This window comes from Cnephaeus nilssonii (assembly GCF_951640355.1).
Source record: "Cnephaeus nilssonii genome assembly, chromosome: 8".
Taxonomy (NCBI): Eukaryota; Metazoa; Chordata; class Mammalia; order Chiroptera; family Vespertilionidae; genus Cnephaeus; species Cnephaeus nilssonii.
Window position 1 is genome coordinate 73,681,913 of NC_137079.1, and position 12,141 is coordinate 73,694,053.

General features: G+C 38.2%; 1 protein-coding gene across 7 annotated transcripts in view; it reads right to left on the bottom strand.

The window, feature by feature from the left end:
• Positions 1-12,141, bottom strand: part of TDRD3 (tudor domain containing 3) — a 200,080-nt gene that overhangs the window by 88,042 nt on the left and 99,897 nt on the right. For all 7 annotated transcript variants that reach the window (XR_013813911.1, XR_013813912.1, XR_013813913.1 and 4 more), the window contains exon 4: positions 21-181. Coding sequence is in view for 4 of the 7 variants with exons in the window: in XM_079779604.1 (XP_079635730.1) it covers positions 21-181 (161 nt within the window). In the remaining 3 variants the exon portion in view is untranslated. The remainder of the gene's footprint in view (positions 1-20; positions 182-12,141) is intronic.

Consider the following 12,141-nt stretch of genomic DNA (forward strand, 5'->3'; position numbering starts at 1 on the left):
CCAAATAAAGTGCCAATCACCTTATTTTTGGCATATAACTGTATTCTACTGCTGTGCAACTTATATGACCATCAGTCATCTGCAGCCGCAACATTCTTGGTGCAGCCTGAGACTCTTCGTTATCCTTTGGCGCAGCAACATTGCGAATTTTCTGAATTTGCAAAACACATGGACCTTCAAGCTGTCAAAACACAAAGAAATAAATATCACTTTCTAGCCACAGCTTTGTTTTCATTTATCGTGTATCTCTTTTCCTTAATGATCAGGCTTTATGATTTATAATGATCACTTCAATTAAATAAGATCAAACTAAAATTATATTACAAAGATCAGGGTTTGTTTTTTTATATTTTAAGATAAAGAGTCTCCTGAAAAACATTTTAACAATTATTCTGGATTCATTTTCAGAAAGTAACAAGAAAACTTTAGGAAAACAAAATTATATTTCTGAGTCAAAGTTGTATTAATAGATGTTTTTAGTCTTATGTGCTCTAAATCATTCACATAGATCCACCTTCTCCTCCCATGCACATTAAGGGACATTCTGGAATTAAAGACTGTAATTTTTAAAGAAACATCAACTTCACAGTAGTAGTTAAAAGGAATGTTTTCTGTTCAAAAACATCAAATTCAAAGTACACCCTCTTCTGGCATAAACGAAGAACACAATACTCTAAAATTTAAACTATTTAAAGTTTAAGAAGTGTGAGCTATACTTAACTTATTTTCACATTTCCTTTTTAAATGAGATTAAATCTAATGCTATATTACAGGCATTGTCAGTGGGGAGAAAATTGTTCTCTCTTGCCACATTTCAATCAAAGACAAAAATCTAACTCATGGACTAGATATTATGTTAAACATTTCATATAATGAAACAATGGCATAATTGGAAATCACAGCAAATTCTGCGTGCATGTCTGAAAAATAAATTTAACATAAAGTGATACTTTTCACATTATTAAAATACTAGAGACCCGATGCATGAAATTCGTGTAAGAGTAGGCCTGCCTTCCCCCAGCTGCCAGCACCAGCTTCCCCCTGGCACCCAGGACCCGGGCTTCTCTCCGGCCATTGGCAGGCACCCGACCCGGGCTTCCCTTGCAGCCCCAGCTTTGTCTGGAAGGTCATCCGGAAGGACATCCGGAAGGATGTCCAGTCTAATTAGCATATTATGCTTTTATTATTAAATACTATACCTTTAAGTAATACCAGCAAGGAAAAAAAACTTCTTGTTATAGTCTTTTAAGTAAAACCTTTCTATGTATGTTAGTTTAATTTATATTTTCAGCAAAGAGAAATGTGAAATGATTGACATTTTATACTTAATTTCTCAAGTAAGCATATCCCCAGTTGACAATTTTCTATTCCATATTTACCAGTATTAGGCCTGCCAAGGCCCAGATAATACAGTTAGAAAAAGAGGCTAAAATGTCATCTAAATTTTAGTCATTAACAAAAATTCCAAGTTGAAACAAAAACCCTAGCAGCATATCGATATGCTGCTAATTAAAGATGAACTTGCTTTTGTTTTTGTTAATGTCATTAAAATAAAGACATTCTCTTTATTTTACTATTCCCAATATTTTTAGCCTAGACATTGACAAATATCTAATCTACTGTCTAATACAGTTAACCAAGCACAAGTCTATTTAATTAAAATAAAATGAAAAATTCAATTCTTCAGTCTCACCAGCCACATTTCAGGTGTTCTATACCTGACAATGCAAACATAGACTGTCTAAACCACTGCAAAAAAAGTTCTATTAGGCAATCTGTGATGTTCTACACCTATGAGCTCCCAATTGCAACTCGTGCAACCTGGGGAGTACACATCCATGGAAGCGTGGGAGGGAAACACTTGTTTCTATTTAATTTTTAGTGCAAAAAAATTAAACTTTCCTAATATTTCATATCCAGAGCTACAAGGTGTATCACTCAGTCCATGTGACATACAACTCACAAGGCATCTTTATGGAATTTTGGGAGTTGACATAGCACCTTCATTGGTTTGTTTGCTTGATTGTGATAAACTGCCTTTTATTTGTACACAGCTAAGTGGATGTATAGATTATTTTACCTAGTTTTAGCCATTAATGCTTACAAAATGTACAAGTGGCTTTAAAAGATCCTATCAAAGAAACACAAATTGAAGATAATGCCAATGACTCATATATACAGGGTAGGAATCAGACTGTTTTTGCTTATCTCCTACCTCTGGTTGACCATGAGAACAAAATGCTGGGGAATGCTAGGGTGGAACAGCTGCCCTAACTCTTGATAGCAAGCAGCAAGTTTACTTATTTGATTACTCCAATTCCTGGCCTCCCCATCCCTTTTAGTGGATTAAACAGAGGACTCTTAAAAAAATACAAAAGATAACATTCACTTGTGACCTGTAAACATAACCTTACTTAGAAAAGGGGACTTGGCAGACATTAGGTACAGTTAGCATCTAGAGATCAGGTGATCCTGGATAAGGATGGGTCTGAAATGCAAGGTGACTTGCCATGCCATTATAAGAGGAGGGAAAACAATAATGAAGACACAGGGAATAAAGCCATGTGAAAATGGACATAGAAATTGGAGTTGCACACCTTCAGGCCAAGGACAGCAAAGATTATCTGTAGTTACCAGAAGCTAGGAGTCAGACCATGAAACAAATTCTCCTTCAGAGCCTCCAGAAAGAACCCACCCTGCTGACACCTTGATTTTAGACTACTGGTCTACAGAATTATGAAAGAATAAATTTCTGTTGTGTTATACTAGTACACCAAGTTTGTGGTAATTTGTTACAGCAGACTCAGGAAACTAACACACCCATCTATGGACTAAGTTGTCTGATTGGGAAGAATATAATATATGTATTGGGCTCATCCTCACCCTTCTTTTTGGGGGAGACAGCTTACCAGCATTTCACTGATAACTGACATCATAAAGATGTCAATTATAGGTACTCTGAGGGAGGAAGTAGCCATTCACCCTTCTCCCTGATTGGCACTGCCACGAGTCTACAAGTCTGCCTGCCTTGTGGTTCAGTTGATGGATCCATTCAGCTCTCCTGCTAATCCACATCTTTCAAATCAATTTTTATCAATAGTAAAGTTGATATTTTGCCCACATCTGCCATTCCTTTACTTCTCAACTGATTCAAAGCCAAAGCAGACTAAGAAGGTACTCTTTATTAGAAACTCTGAAATTATACATAATCTTTTTTTCAATTCTTTATTGTTTAAAGTATTACATATGTCCCCTTCCCCCCACCACTGACCTCTCCCCAGCCACTCCCACCCCCAGCACATGCCCTCATCCCCCTACTGTCTGTGTCTATGGGTTATACTTATATGCATGCATACAAGTCCTTTGGTTGATCTCTTACACCGCCCCCCCGCCCCCGCCACCCTCCCCTGCCTTCCCTCTGAGGTTTGACAGTCTGTTCAAATCTTCTGTGTCTCTGGATCTATTTTTTTCATTAGTTTATGTTGTTTATTATATCCCACAAATGAGTGAGATCATGTGATATTTATCTTTCTCCGACTGGCTTATTTTGCTTAGCATAATGCTCTCCAGGTCCATCCAAGCTGATGTGAATGGTAAGAGTTCTTTCTTTTTTACAGTGGCATAGTATTCCATTGTGTAGCTGTACCACTGTTTTTTAATCCACTCATCTGCTGATGGGCACCTAGGCTGTTTCCAAATCTTAGCTATTGTAAACTGTGCTACTATGAACATAGGGGTGCATATAACCTTTCTGATTGGTGTTTCTGGTTTCTCGGGATATATTCCTAGAAGTGGGATTACTGGATCAAATGGGAGTTCCATTTTTAGTTTTTTTAAGGAAACGCCATACTGTTCTCCACAGTGGCTGCACCAGTCTGCATTCCCACCAGCAGTGCACAGTGTTCCTTTTCCTCCATATCCTTGCCAGCACTTGTCGTTTGTTGATTTGTCGATGATAACCATTCTGACAGGTGTGAGTTGGTACCTCATTGTTGTTTTGATTTGCATCTCTCGGATGATTATTGACTTTGAGTATGTTTTCATATGTCTCTTGGCCTTCTTTATATCCACTTTTGAAAAGTGTCTATTTAGGTCCTTTGCCCACTTTTTGATTGGATTATTTATCTTCTTTTTGTAAATTGTATGAGTTCCCTATAAATTTTGGAGATTAAACCCTTATCAGATATAACATTGGCAAATATGTTCTCCCATGAAGTGGGCTCTCTTGTTGTTTTAATCTTTTGATATTCATTTGTCAATTTGAATTATCAAACTTTAAAATTAGTAACTCCACAATTCAGAAATATTCTATAAGTAAACCAGCATACATAATAAATTTTCATTATTATATTCATAATGTTCAGTTTATTATACTCTGTAGTTAAAAAATAGAGAAGTACTGAGCCTAAATAGTTCACAAATAGTAGAAAGAAATGCTATGATTCTAAGACCCTAAATCCTAACTTTAACCCTGATTATAAAATCATCTAAAAGCATTCACAAAACTGGGTGAGAGTTAACTTCAAAAATCTTTGTTCAGCTAGTATCAAGGGCAACCACAAACTAAAAAAAGATATAAAAAACAAAGATTAATCTTTGCCCAAGATTTCTTTAACATCTGATTTCCTCTTTTGCATGAGTAACAAGGAATAAGTAAAAGAAATTATTGTAAAAATTTTAAGCAGGTAAAAGTAACTTGTCATTGTGTCTCCAGGTAAAGATCTCTAATTCTAATAAATGATATCAAGTATCTGCCAGAAATATTCTCTGAGGCCAAAAAATTCATCCAGGTTTCATTCCTTCCTCTCCTTAGATGGACACCTCTGTCATTTGAACTCCTATGTAGTCATACAACTGGCATGAAATATCAGATTTAAGTGGCTAAATTAGTTTATTGACTGATCATATTAAATAACATTCTTATTATAATCAGGCTCCCCAAAATTTTGATGACAAGAAATCAGTTATATAATACTATAGTATGGTCGTACATAGATTAATAGTTAAAATTGAGATTGTTTTTTAGGACTCTAGAAGTCATCTAAATTTAGACATTCTATCATACTATAAAATAACTGCCAGCCATTTCTTTTTATAATGTTATCAATCTCCTTTAGGAAAAAAAAATTTCAATCTATACCTAACAATGTAAGCATAATATTCTCCATTAACCCTAGAAACAGGGCCATATGCTATAGCTTATAATCAGCCAAAGTAGGAACATTTATACTGCAAATAGTGGCAAATGCTACATGTCAGGGTGTTTGTTTTTATCTCACTTAAGAGAGGCAGCTTACCTTTAAGCTGATCTGCAGATTCAATGCAATTTCAATGAAAACTCCAACATATTTTAAGAAACTTCATCATTTAATTCTAAAATGTATATGGAGAGAATGGGGATGGAATAGCTTGAGGAGGAATAACATTTTTTACAACTACAAAATTAAAACATTTTGATAACCTCAAGTACCACAAAAGGTATGTATCACCGGGACCTAGCAGAGTACACTACTGAAGATAATATAAACTGGTACAACCACCTGGAAAATAACCTGGCATAATCTTGTAAAGTTGAACACTGGCTTAACTCTAGCATATAATAATTCAATTCCTAGCTGTATTCCCTAGAGAAATTCTTACACACATGCATTAGGAAAACATACAAGTTTCCCCTAGAAGTAGTGCATCTAGTATAACAATAAAAGATAAAGCATCTAAATATTCATCAACAGGAGAATGAATAAATAAGCTGAGGTATATTTTCACAATTTAATATTAACGAAAGTGGAAATGAATGAATAGCAGGTATATGCAACTTGGACACATGCTAGAGCCATAACACTGAATGATAAAAGCAAGTTACAGTAGACAATCTTCTATAATTTTGTTAAGCTTAAAAACAAAACCTCGTATTTTTTAAGAATAATAATATACATAACTAAAATATTTTTGAAAGTCAAGGAAAGCTAAACTCCAAATTCACAACAATCATTTCTTAGTATGGCAAGACGAAGAGTTAGGACACATAAGTAGGCAAAAAAAGGTATATGTTCTAGCTCTCACATCGGCTGAGGTTTCACAGGTACTCACTTCATTAAGCTTCAAAACATACTATATGTTTGGCCCTGGCCAGTGTAGCTCAGCTGGTTGGAGCATCGTCCCCTACACCAAAAGGTGGTGGGTTTGATTCCCGGGCAGGGCGCATACAGGAGGCAAGCGATCAGTGTTTCTCTCTCACATCAATGTTTCTCTCTCTCTCTCTCTCTCTCTCTCTTTCTCTCTTTCTCTCCCCCCCCCCAATAAAAACATGTCCTCAGGTGAAGATTAAAAAAAAACACATATATTTATCTATATCAGATATTACATTCAAATAATTACATAATGTTTTGAAATTAAGACACTGGGCAGTTCACAGGAATGTGAGAAAAATTAGAGAACAGGTCTACAGCCTACACGGTAAGAAAAACACTCAAAATCAAATGGTGTGTGGGTAAAACAGTTCTGGGATGGGGAGCTGAGGGAAGAAACCCTAAATTTGTAGTATTTGCCCATTTCCATGGCTGATTTCAACTACCAACTAGATGTTACTGAACTCTAAATTGGGAAGAGCTGCTGAGGATCAGCATCTAGAAGCTGAAAAGCTGGATCCAGCACAGTGCAAGCTTCCAGCTCTACACCCTGTATCATGGATCTCACTGGCCCTGGATGCTCACCCTGGAAGCTCCATCCAGCTGCAGCTTATGCTACTAGCAGAGAGGATTCCCCACAGTTCCGGCTTGTTCATGTGACTAGCCCAGGTCCAGCACAGGCACATCTGACTAGCAGAACTGAATTACAGATATGCATGGCAAAGGAGGCTGCGGAAAGTATCTGGCATTTTCTTCTTTACCACCAAGGCTCTGAAAATGGGAAATTACCCTCAAACACAGGAAGAGAATTCAGGTTCTAGGAATTATTCCTAAGTGTCCACTATGCTCATCTTCTGTGCATTGTTATCAATCAAGAAGATTTTGTCAAGCTATATTTTCTATAGTTTGTACAATAAATTGCTGGTTTCGTTTTATATTTTCCAAATAGAATAATACCACATATGGTATGTTTGTAGATATGTGTGTGTGTGTGTGTGTGTGTGTACATACATACAGTTGACCCTTGAACCATGGCTACACAGGTTCACCTATATGCAGGTTTTTTTCAGTAAATACTATAAATGTATTTTATCTTCCTTATGATTTTCTTAATAACATTTTCTTTTCTCTAGCTTACTTTGTTATAAGAATACAGTATATAACACATCTAGCTTATACAACATGTGTTAATTGACTGTTTATGTTATCAGCAAGGCTTGTGGTCAACAGTCGGCTACTAGTAGATAAGAATTTGGGGAGTCAAAATTGCTATATGCAGAATTTTTAATTGTGCAGGGGGATGTTGACACCCCTAACCCCCACACTGTTCAAGGATCAACTGTATACCTATACACACATACATATCTTCCTACCTAAGATTTTTAAATAGCCCTCAAATGAGGATCTGTCCACTATTATCTCATTGAGAATTACATCAGCAAATCGAGTCTAGCAAGAAAAGCAACCTCCCCACCTCACCAAGATGACAGCTGCCCCTTCACTGCATGTAATTATGATGTTGCAGCTGTCTCACTGTATTGACTGCTGGATTCTCAATCTCGTATTAGACTATGTGCTCCAACAAGGCAGAGCTGTCCTGTTATCTCTGCATCTTTTGGACTTAGCCTAAATATATTCTCAAAAACTGCTCAATAAAGTATTCCCTTGTGTTTTTAACTATAATTTATCAGCACTTAACAGATATGCCAAAAAGTGTAGTGGGATCTTTACATAAGTTATTTACTTCTAGAACTATAATGTTAATGTGAGGAGTCATTTGTGTATCTTAAATGAGAAACTAGAGCAGAGGGTAAAATACTTTGCCAGAGGTCACTCAGCTAGTAAGAGGCAAAATTAGCATTCAAATTCTATCTCACACTGAAGTCCATTGTCTTTCTATTACACATCCTAAAACTATGCTAATTTTTTGTACATGCTAAAAGCAGATATAACTATAAAGAGCAATGGGAACATTAATTGTTAATAATTAATTCTTCTCAAAAAAGGTCAAGAAAATTAGAAGAGAAGTGGCATTTGAGCTGGCTGAAGAATCAGCAGCAGGCTGCCTGGCACTGAGGGCAGACTTTCCATTCCCAGGGCAATTATTAAGGTGCTGCAGCAACAGAAGACTGGCTTTAGGAAGCTGCAGTTCCTTCGTCTCTAAAGTAAAAGGGTAGCAGTGATGATTTCATCTTCAGTGCTGTTCTGAAGAGATAATGCATATAAATTACTTAACATGGGGGCTGGCACAGAGTGGGCTCTCTATGAAGAGAAGAAGAGTTTACTGAACACCAGGGTTCTCCTAGATAAGTTAGGGGCTTGTACCAGAAATGGTCAAGAGGAAAACAGGGACACTGAAAGGAAAGGCTTTGGGAAAGTAGTCCCAAATCTCGATCTCAGATTTTTTAAGTGATATTCATATACAGCAAGAAAAAATTAATAAACAGTGATAAAAGAAATTTCTGAATCATGAATATGGTGATATATTTATCAAAAGATCTAAAAGTCTCTACACCTTAGGTAATTTTAAAACAGGATACCAGGTATGTGTGGTAATTTATAAATAAACAACATAATTATGGCTATGTTTTCCCAAACTTGAAATACCCTGTAAAAAGCATCAATTTATACATCAAAATAATACCATAGCACATAATTTATTTCCTCAGTCATTCAGAGTACTTACAGCCAATAAAATACAAGGAAAACACTGTGGGGCTCCCAGTAAAAAGTAACACTTCTCCTACTGTGTCCTTTGCTTATTTCCACATCCCTATCCTTCACCTTTTTATCTTTTTGTTCTCTGGGAGAATTTTTTTTAAAAAGTATGGTAAAAGTTTGTTTTCAATTATCAGAAGGGTATCTATTCAATATATACTGTTTTGTGCAATTATCTTAAAGTCCACAGAACTCCTACTAGTAATTACCTATAGGTACTTGTAAATAAAGCATAGTAATATCAGGCTTTTAGTAATCCACTATTTCTAAAAAGCACATGTTTAATTTTAATAACTCACTAAAAGGACCACTGGTAAGTTGTATTATTTACCATAGAATACACAAATATGTGAAACAATGCTATTTGATTTAAATTAAAACAAATTTTTCAATTATTTTTCTTTTTAAAAACATCTAATTTTGGGATTGTGGCCTGAGGCCAGCGCAGAGGTGAGGGCCAGGGCCAGGGTGGGGGGAAAAAATCTTCTAAGTTTTAGACTGAGGGTCTGAATTTTAAGACAGTAATGCCATCTTGTGTTTGATGTCGGTATTGCCAAAGCTTTGAGAGGGTCGCGTCCAGAGATCTTTAATCACAGTCTCACATTTAAAAAGGGATATACAACCTGTCAGTCCTAGAACTTACATGAAAAAAATAAACACAAAATTGAAAGCTTTTCCTGTTAGGGCTCCTCAGTGATGCATAAGGTCATCACATAGCTAGAATGGGTAACAAAGTATTTTTACATTAACTTATATTTTATAATTGATTTCTGCACCTTGCTTCAAAGATTAAAACTCTGAAAGTAACTACACCAAAATACTAATTTTAGAGAAGAATATGAAAAATATTAAACAGTTTAAAAGGAATTCTAGTTTTATTTCTTTTGTGTCATAATTTTTCCCATGATTTTTAACTAACAAGTTACTTTGTTCCAGGACCTTATAGTATCTAAGAAATGCAAAGCCAGCCCTGAAAAACTCAGAAAAGATGCTTCCCCACCACACACCCCTCCACTCTCACCATCTTCATGACCTAAACACCAAGCACACACTGCCTGAGGGGAAATCTCTCCGGCTTGGAAGTCTAGAGAAAATGTCATCTTCCCACTCACCACATTTTAAATTTTTCTGAAAACTTTGCATCAAGGTTGTGGAGAAACTGCAAAATAATGTTAAGAAGTGAATGAGAGGAAAGAGGAAAGAGAAAAGAACCTGAGCAAAACTATCCTATACAATAAAGAGGTAATATGCAAATTGACCATCACTCCAACACACAAGACAGTCACCCCCATGTGGTCAAAGATGGCCACCCCCATGTGGACACAAGATGGCCGGCAGGGGAGGACAGTTGTGGGTGGTCAGGCCAGCAGGGGAGGGCAGTTGGGAGGGACCAGGCCTGCAGGGAAGGGCAGTTGGGGGGGGACCAGCCCTGCAGGGGAGGGCAGTTGGGGGGGAACAAGCCAGCAGGGGACGGCAGTTGGGGGGGGGGGACCAGGCCTGCAAGGGAGGGCAGTTGTGGGCGATCAGGCCAGCAGGGGAGGGAAGTTGGGAGGGACCAGGCCTGCAAGGGAGGGCAGTTGGGGGGGGGGGGGACCAGACCTGCAGGGGAGGGCAGTTAGGGGCAATCAGGCTGGCAGGGGAGCAGTTAGGCATCGATCAGGCTGGCAGGGGAGTGGTTAGGGCGTGATCAGGCTGGCAGGCAGAAGCGGTTAGGGGCAATCAGGCAGGTAGGCAGACGAGTGGTTGGGAGCCAGCAGTCCTGGATTGTGAGAGGAATGTCCAACTGCCCGTTATTGGGCCTAAACAGGCAGTCAGACATCCCTCGAGGGGTCCCAGATTGGAGAGGGTGCAGGCTGGGCTGAGGGACATACCCCCCCCTGCACGAATATCGTGCACTGGGCCTCTAGTATTAATAATAAAGTTACTTGATCTTTTTACTATTCTACTTTCTCCCAAATTAGTCAGTGGTAACAGCAGTTATTAAGACCAATTTCAAACTCCAGGTGACCATGCCCTTCTGAAGGCCCTAGGTTTGCCTTGGAACAGGAGAGATGTAAATTATGTGTCTAGGACTAACTGTTTTCCCCTAACCACAGACCTACAATCTTTTTTTCTTTTGTAAAATATGTGTTGATTGATTTCAGAGAGATAAGGAGAGGGAGAGAAAATTAGAAACATCAATGATGAGAGAGAATCATTGATCAGCTGCCTTCTGCATGCCCTTTACTGGGGATCGAGCCGGCAACCTGGGCACATGCCCTGACCAGGAATCAAACCATGACCTCCTGGTCATAGGTCGACTCTTAACCACTGAGCCTTGGGCCCTACAATCTTTCTTACCTCATTACAGATCTATCAGCTTTCCATTCTTCCTTTTCTCTTAAATTTCTAAATGCTGAAAATTGTATTATCTAAGTTGTATTAATTATATTAAAAACAACACATACCATTTGAGCATTTATTTTTGGCCGCTCAGGAGAGGAAGTTTGGAGACTCCTCTCTATACTCCTTTAATTTTCCTCCAAGGAGAATTACTCTAGGCCCTGGAGATTCTCCAGCACACTGCATTGACCCTGAGGCCTAATGAATAAGCTTCCAATGGGGTTGGCAGACACATGCTGAGGCCCTTTCTCGAAGGGACCACATAGTCTAATGGAGGTAGCTCCTAAGACAGCCTCTTCCTGTCTCTTGCTTCTTAAATATTTGTTCTTAAATATTGGGGCAAATGTTCTCCAGTCATCACCTTTTCCTTTGTTTTTCTCTCCCCTGAAAATGGTATTATCGGCTCAGCCGGCATGGCTCAGTGATTAAGCATCAACCTAAGAACCACGAGGTCAGGATTAAATTCCTGATCAGGGCACATGCTTGGATTGCAGGCTCGATCCCCAGTGTGGAGCATGCAGGAGGCAGCCAATCAATGATTCTCTCTCATCATTTATGTTTCTATCTCTCTCTCTCCCTTCCTCTCTGAAATCAATTTTAAAGGTACTATCACTGGCAGGCTTGGAACTTAGTAGAAGAAGCAGAGCAGGGCTTTTGGCCTGCTTTTATTTTATCATACTCAGATGAACTTAAATCCAGCAATGGAGTTCTGCATTAGGGTGGGGGTCAACATCCAGTTAGTGATGAAGCATCCATTTGCCTACTTCAATCACTGAATTCCTTGGATATCTATCAATAACAAGACACCCACCAAGGTAATAAGGATTTATGCATTCTTAGATCTGCTGCACAAAAGTCTCATCCTAACCTGCTCATAATCCTCAATCCTTTCCATACGCAGTGCACATTTAGT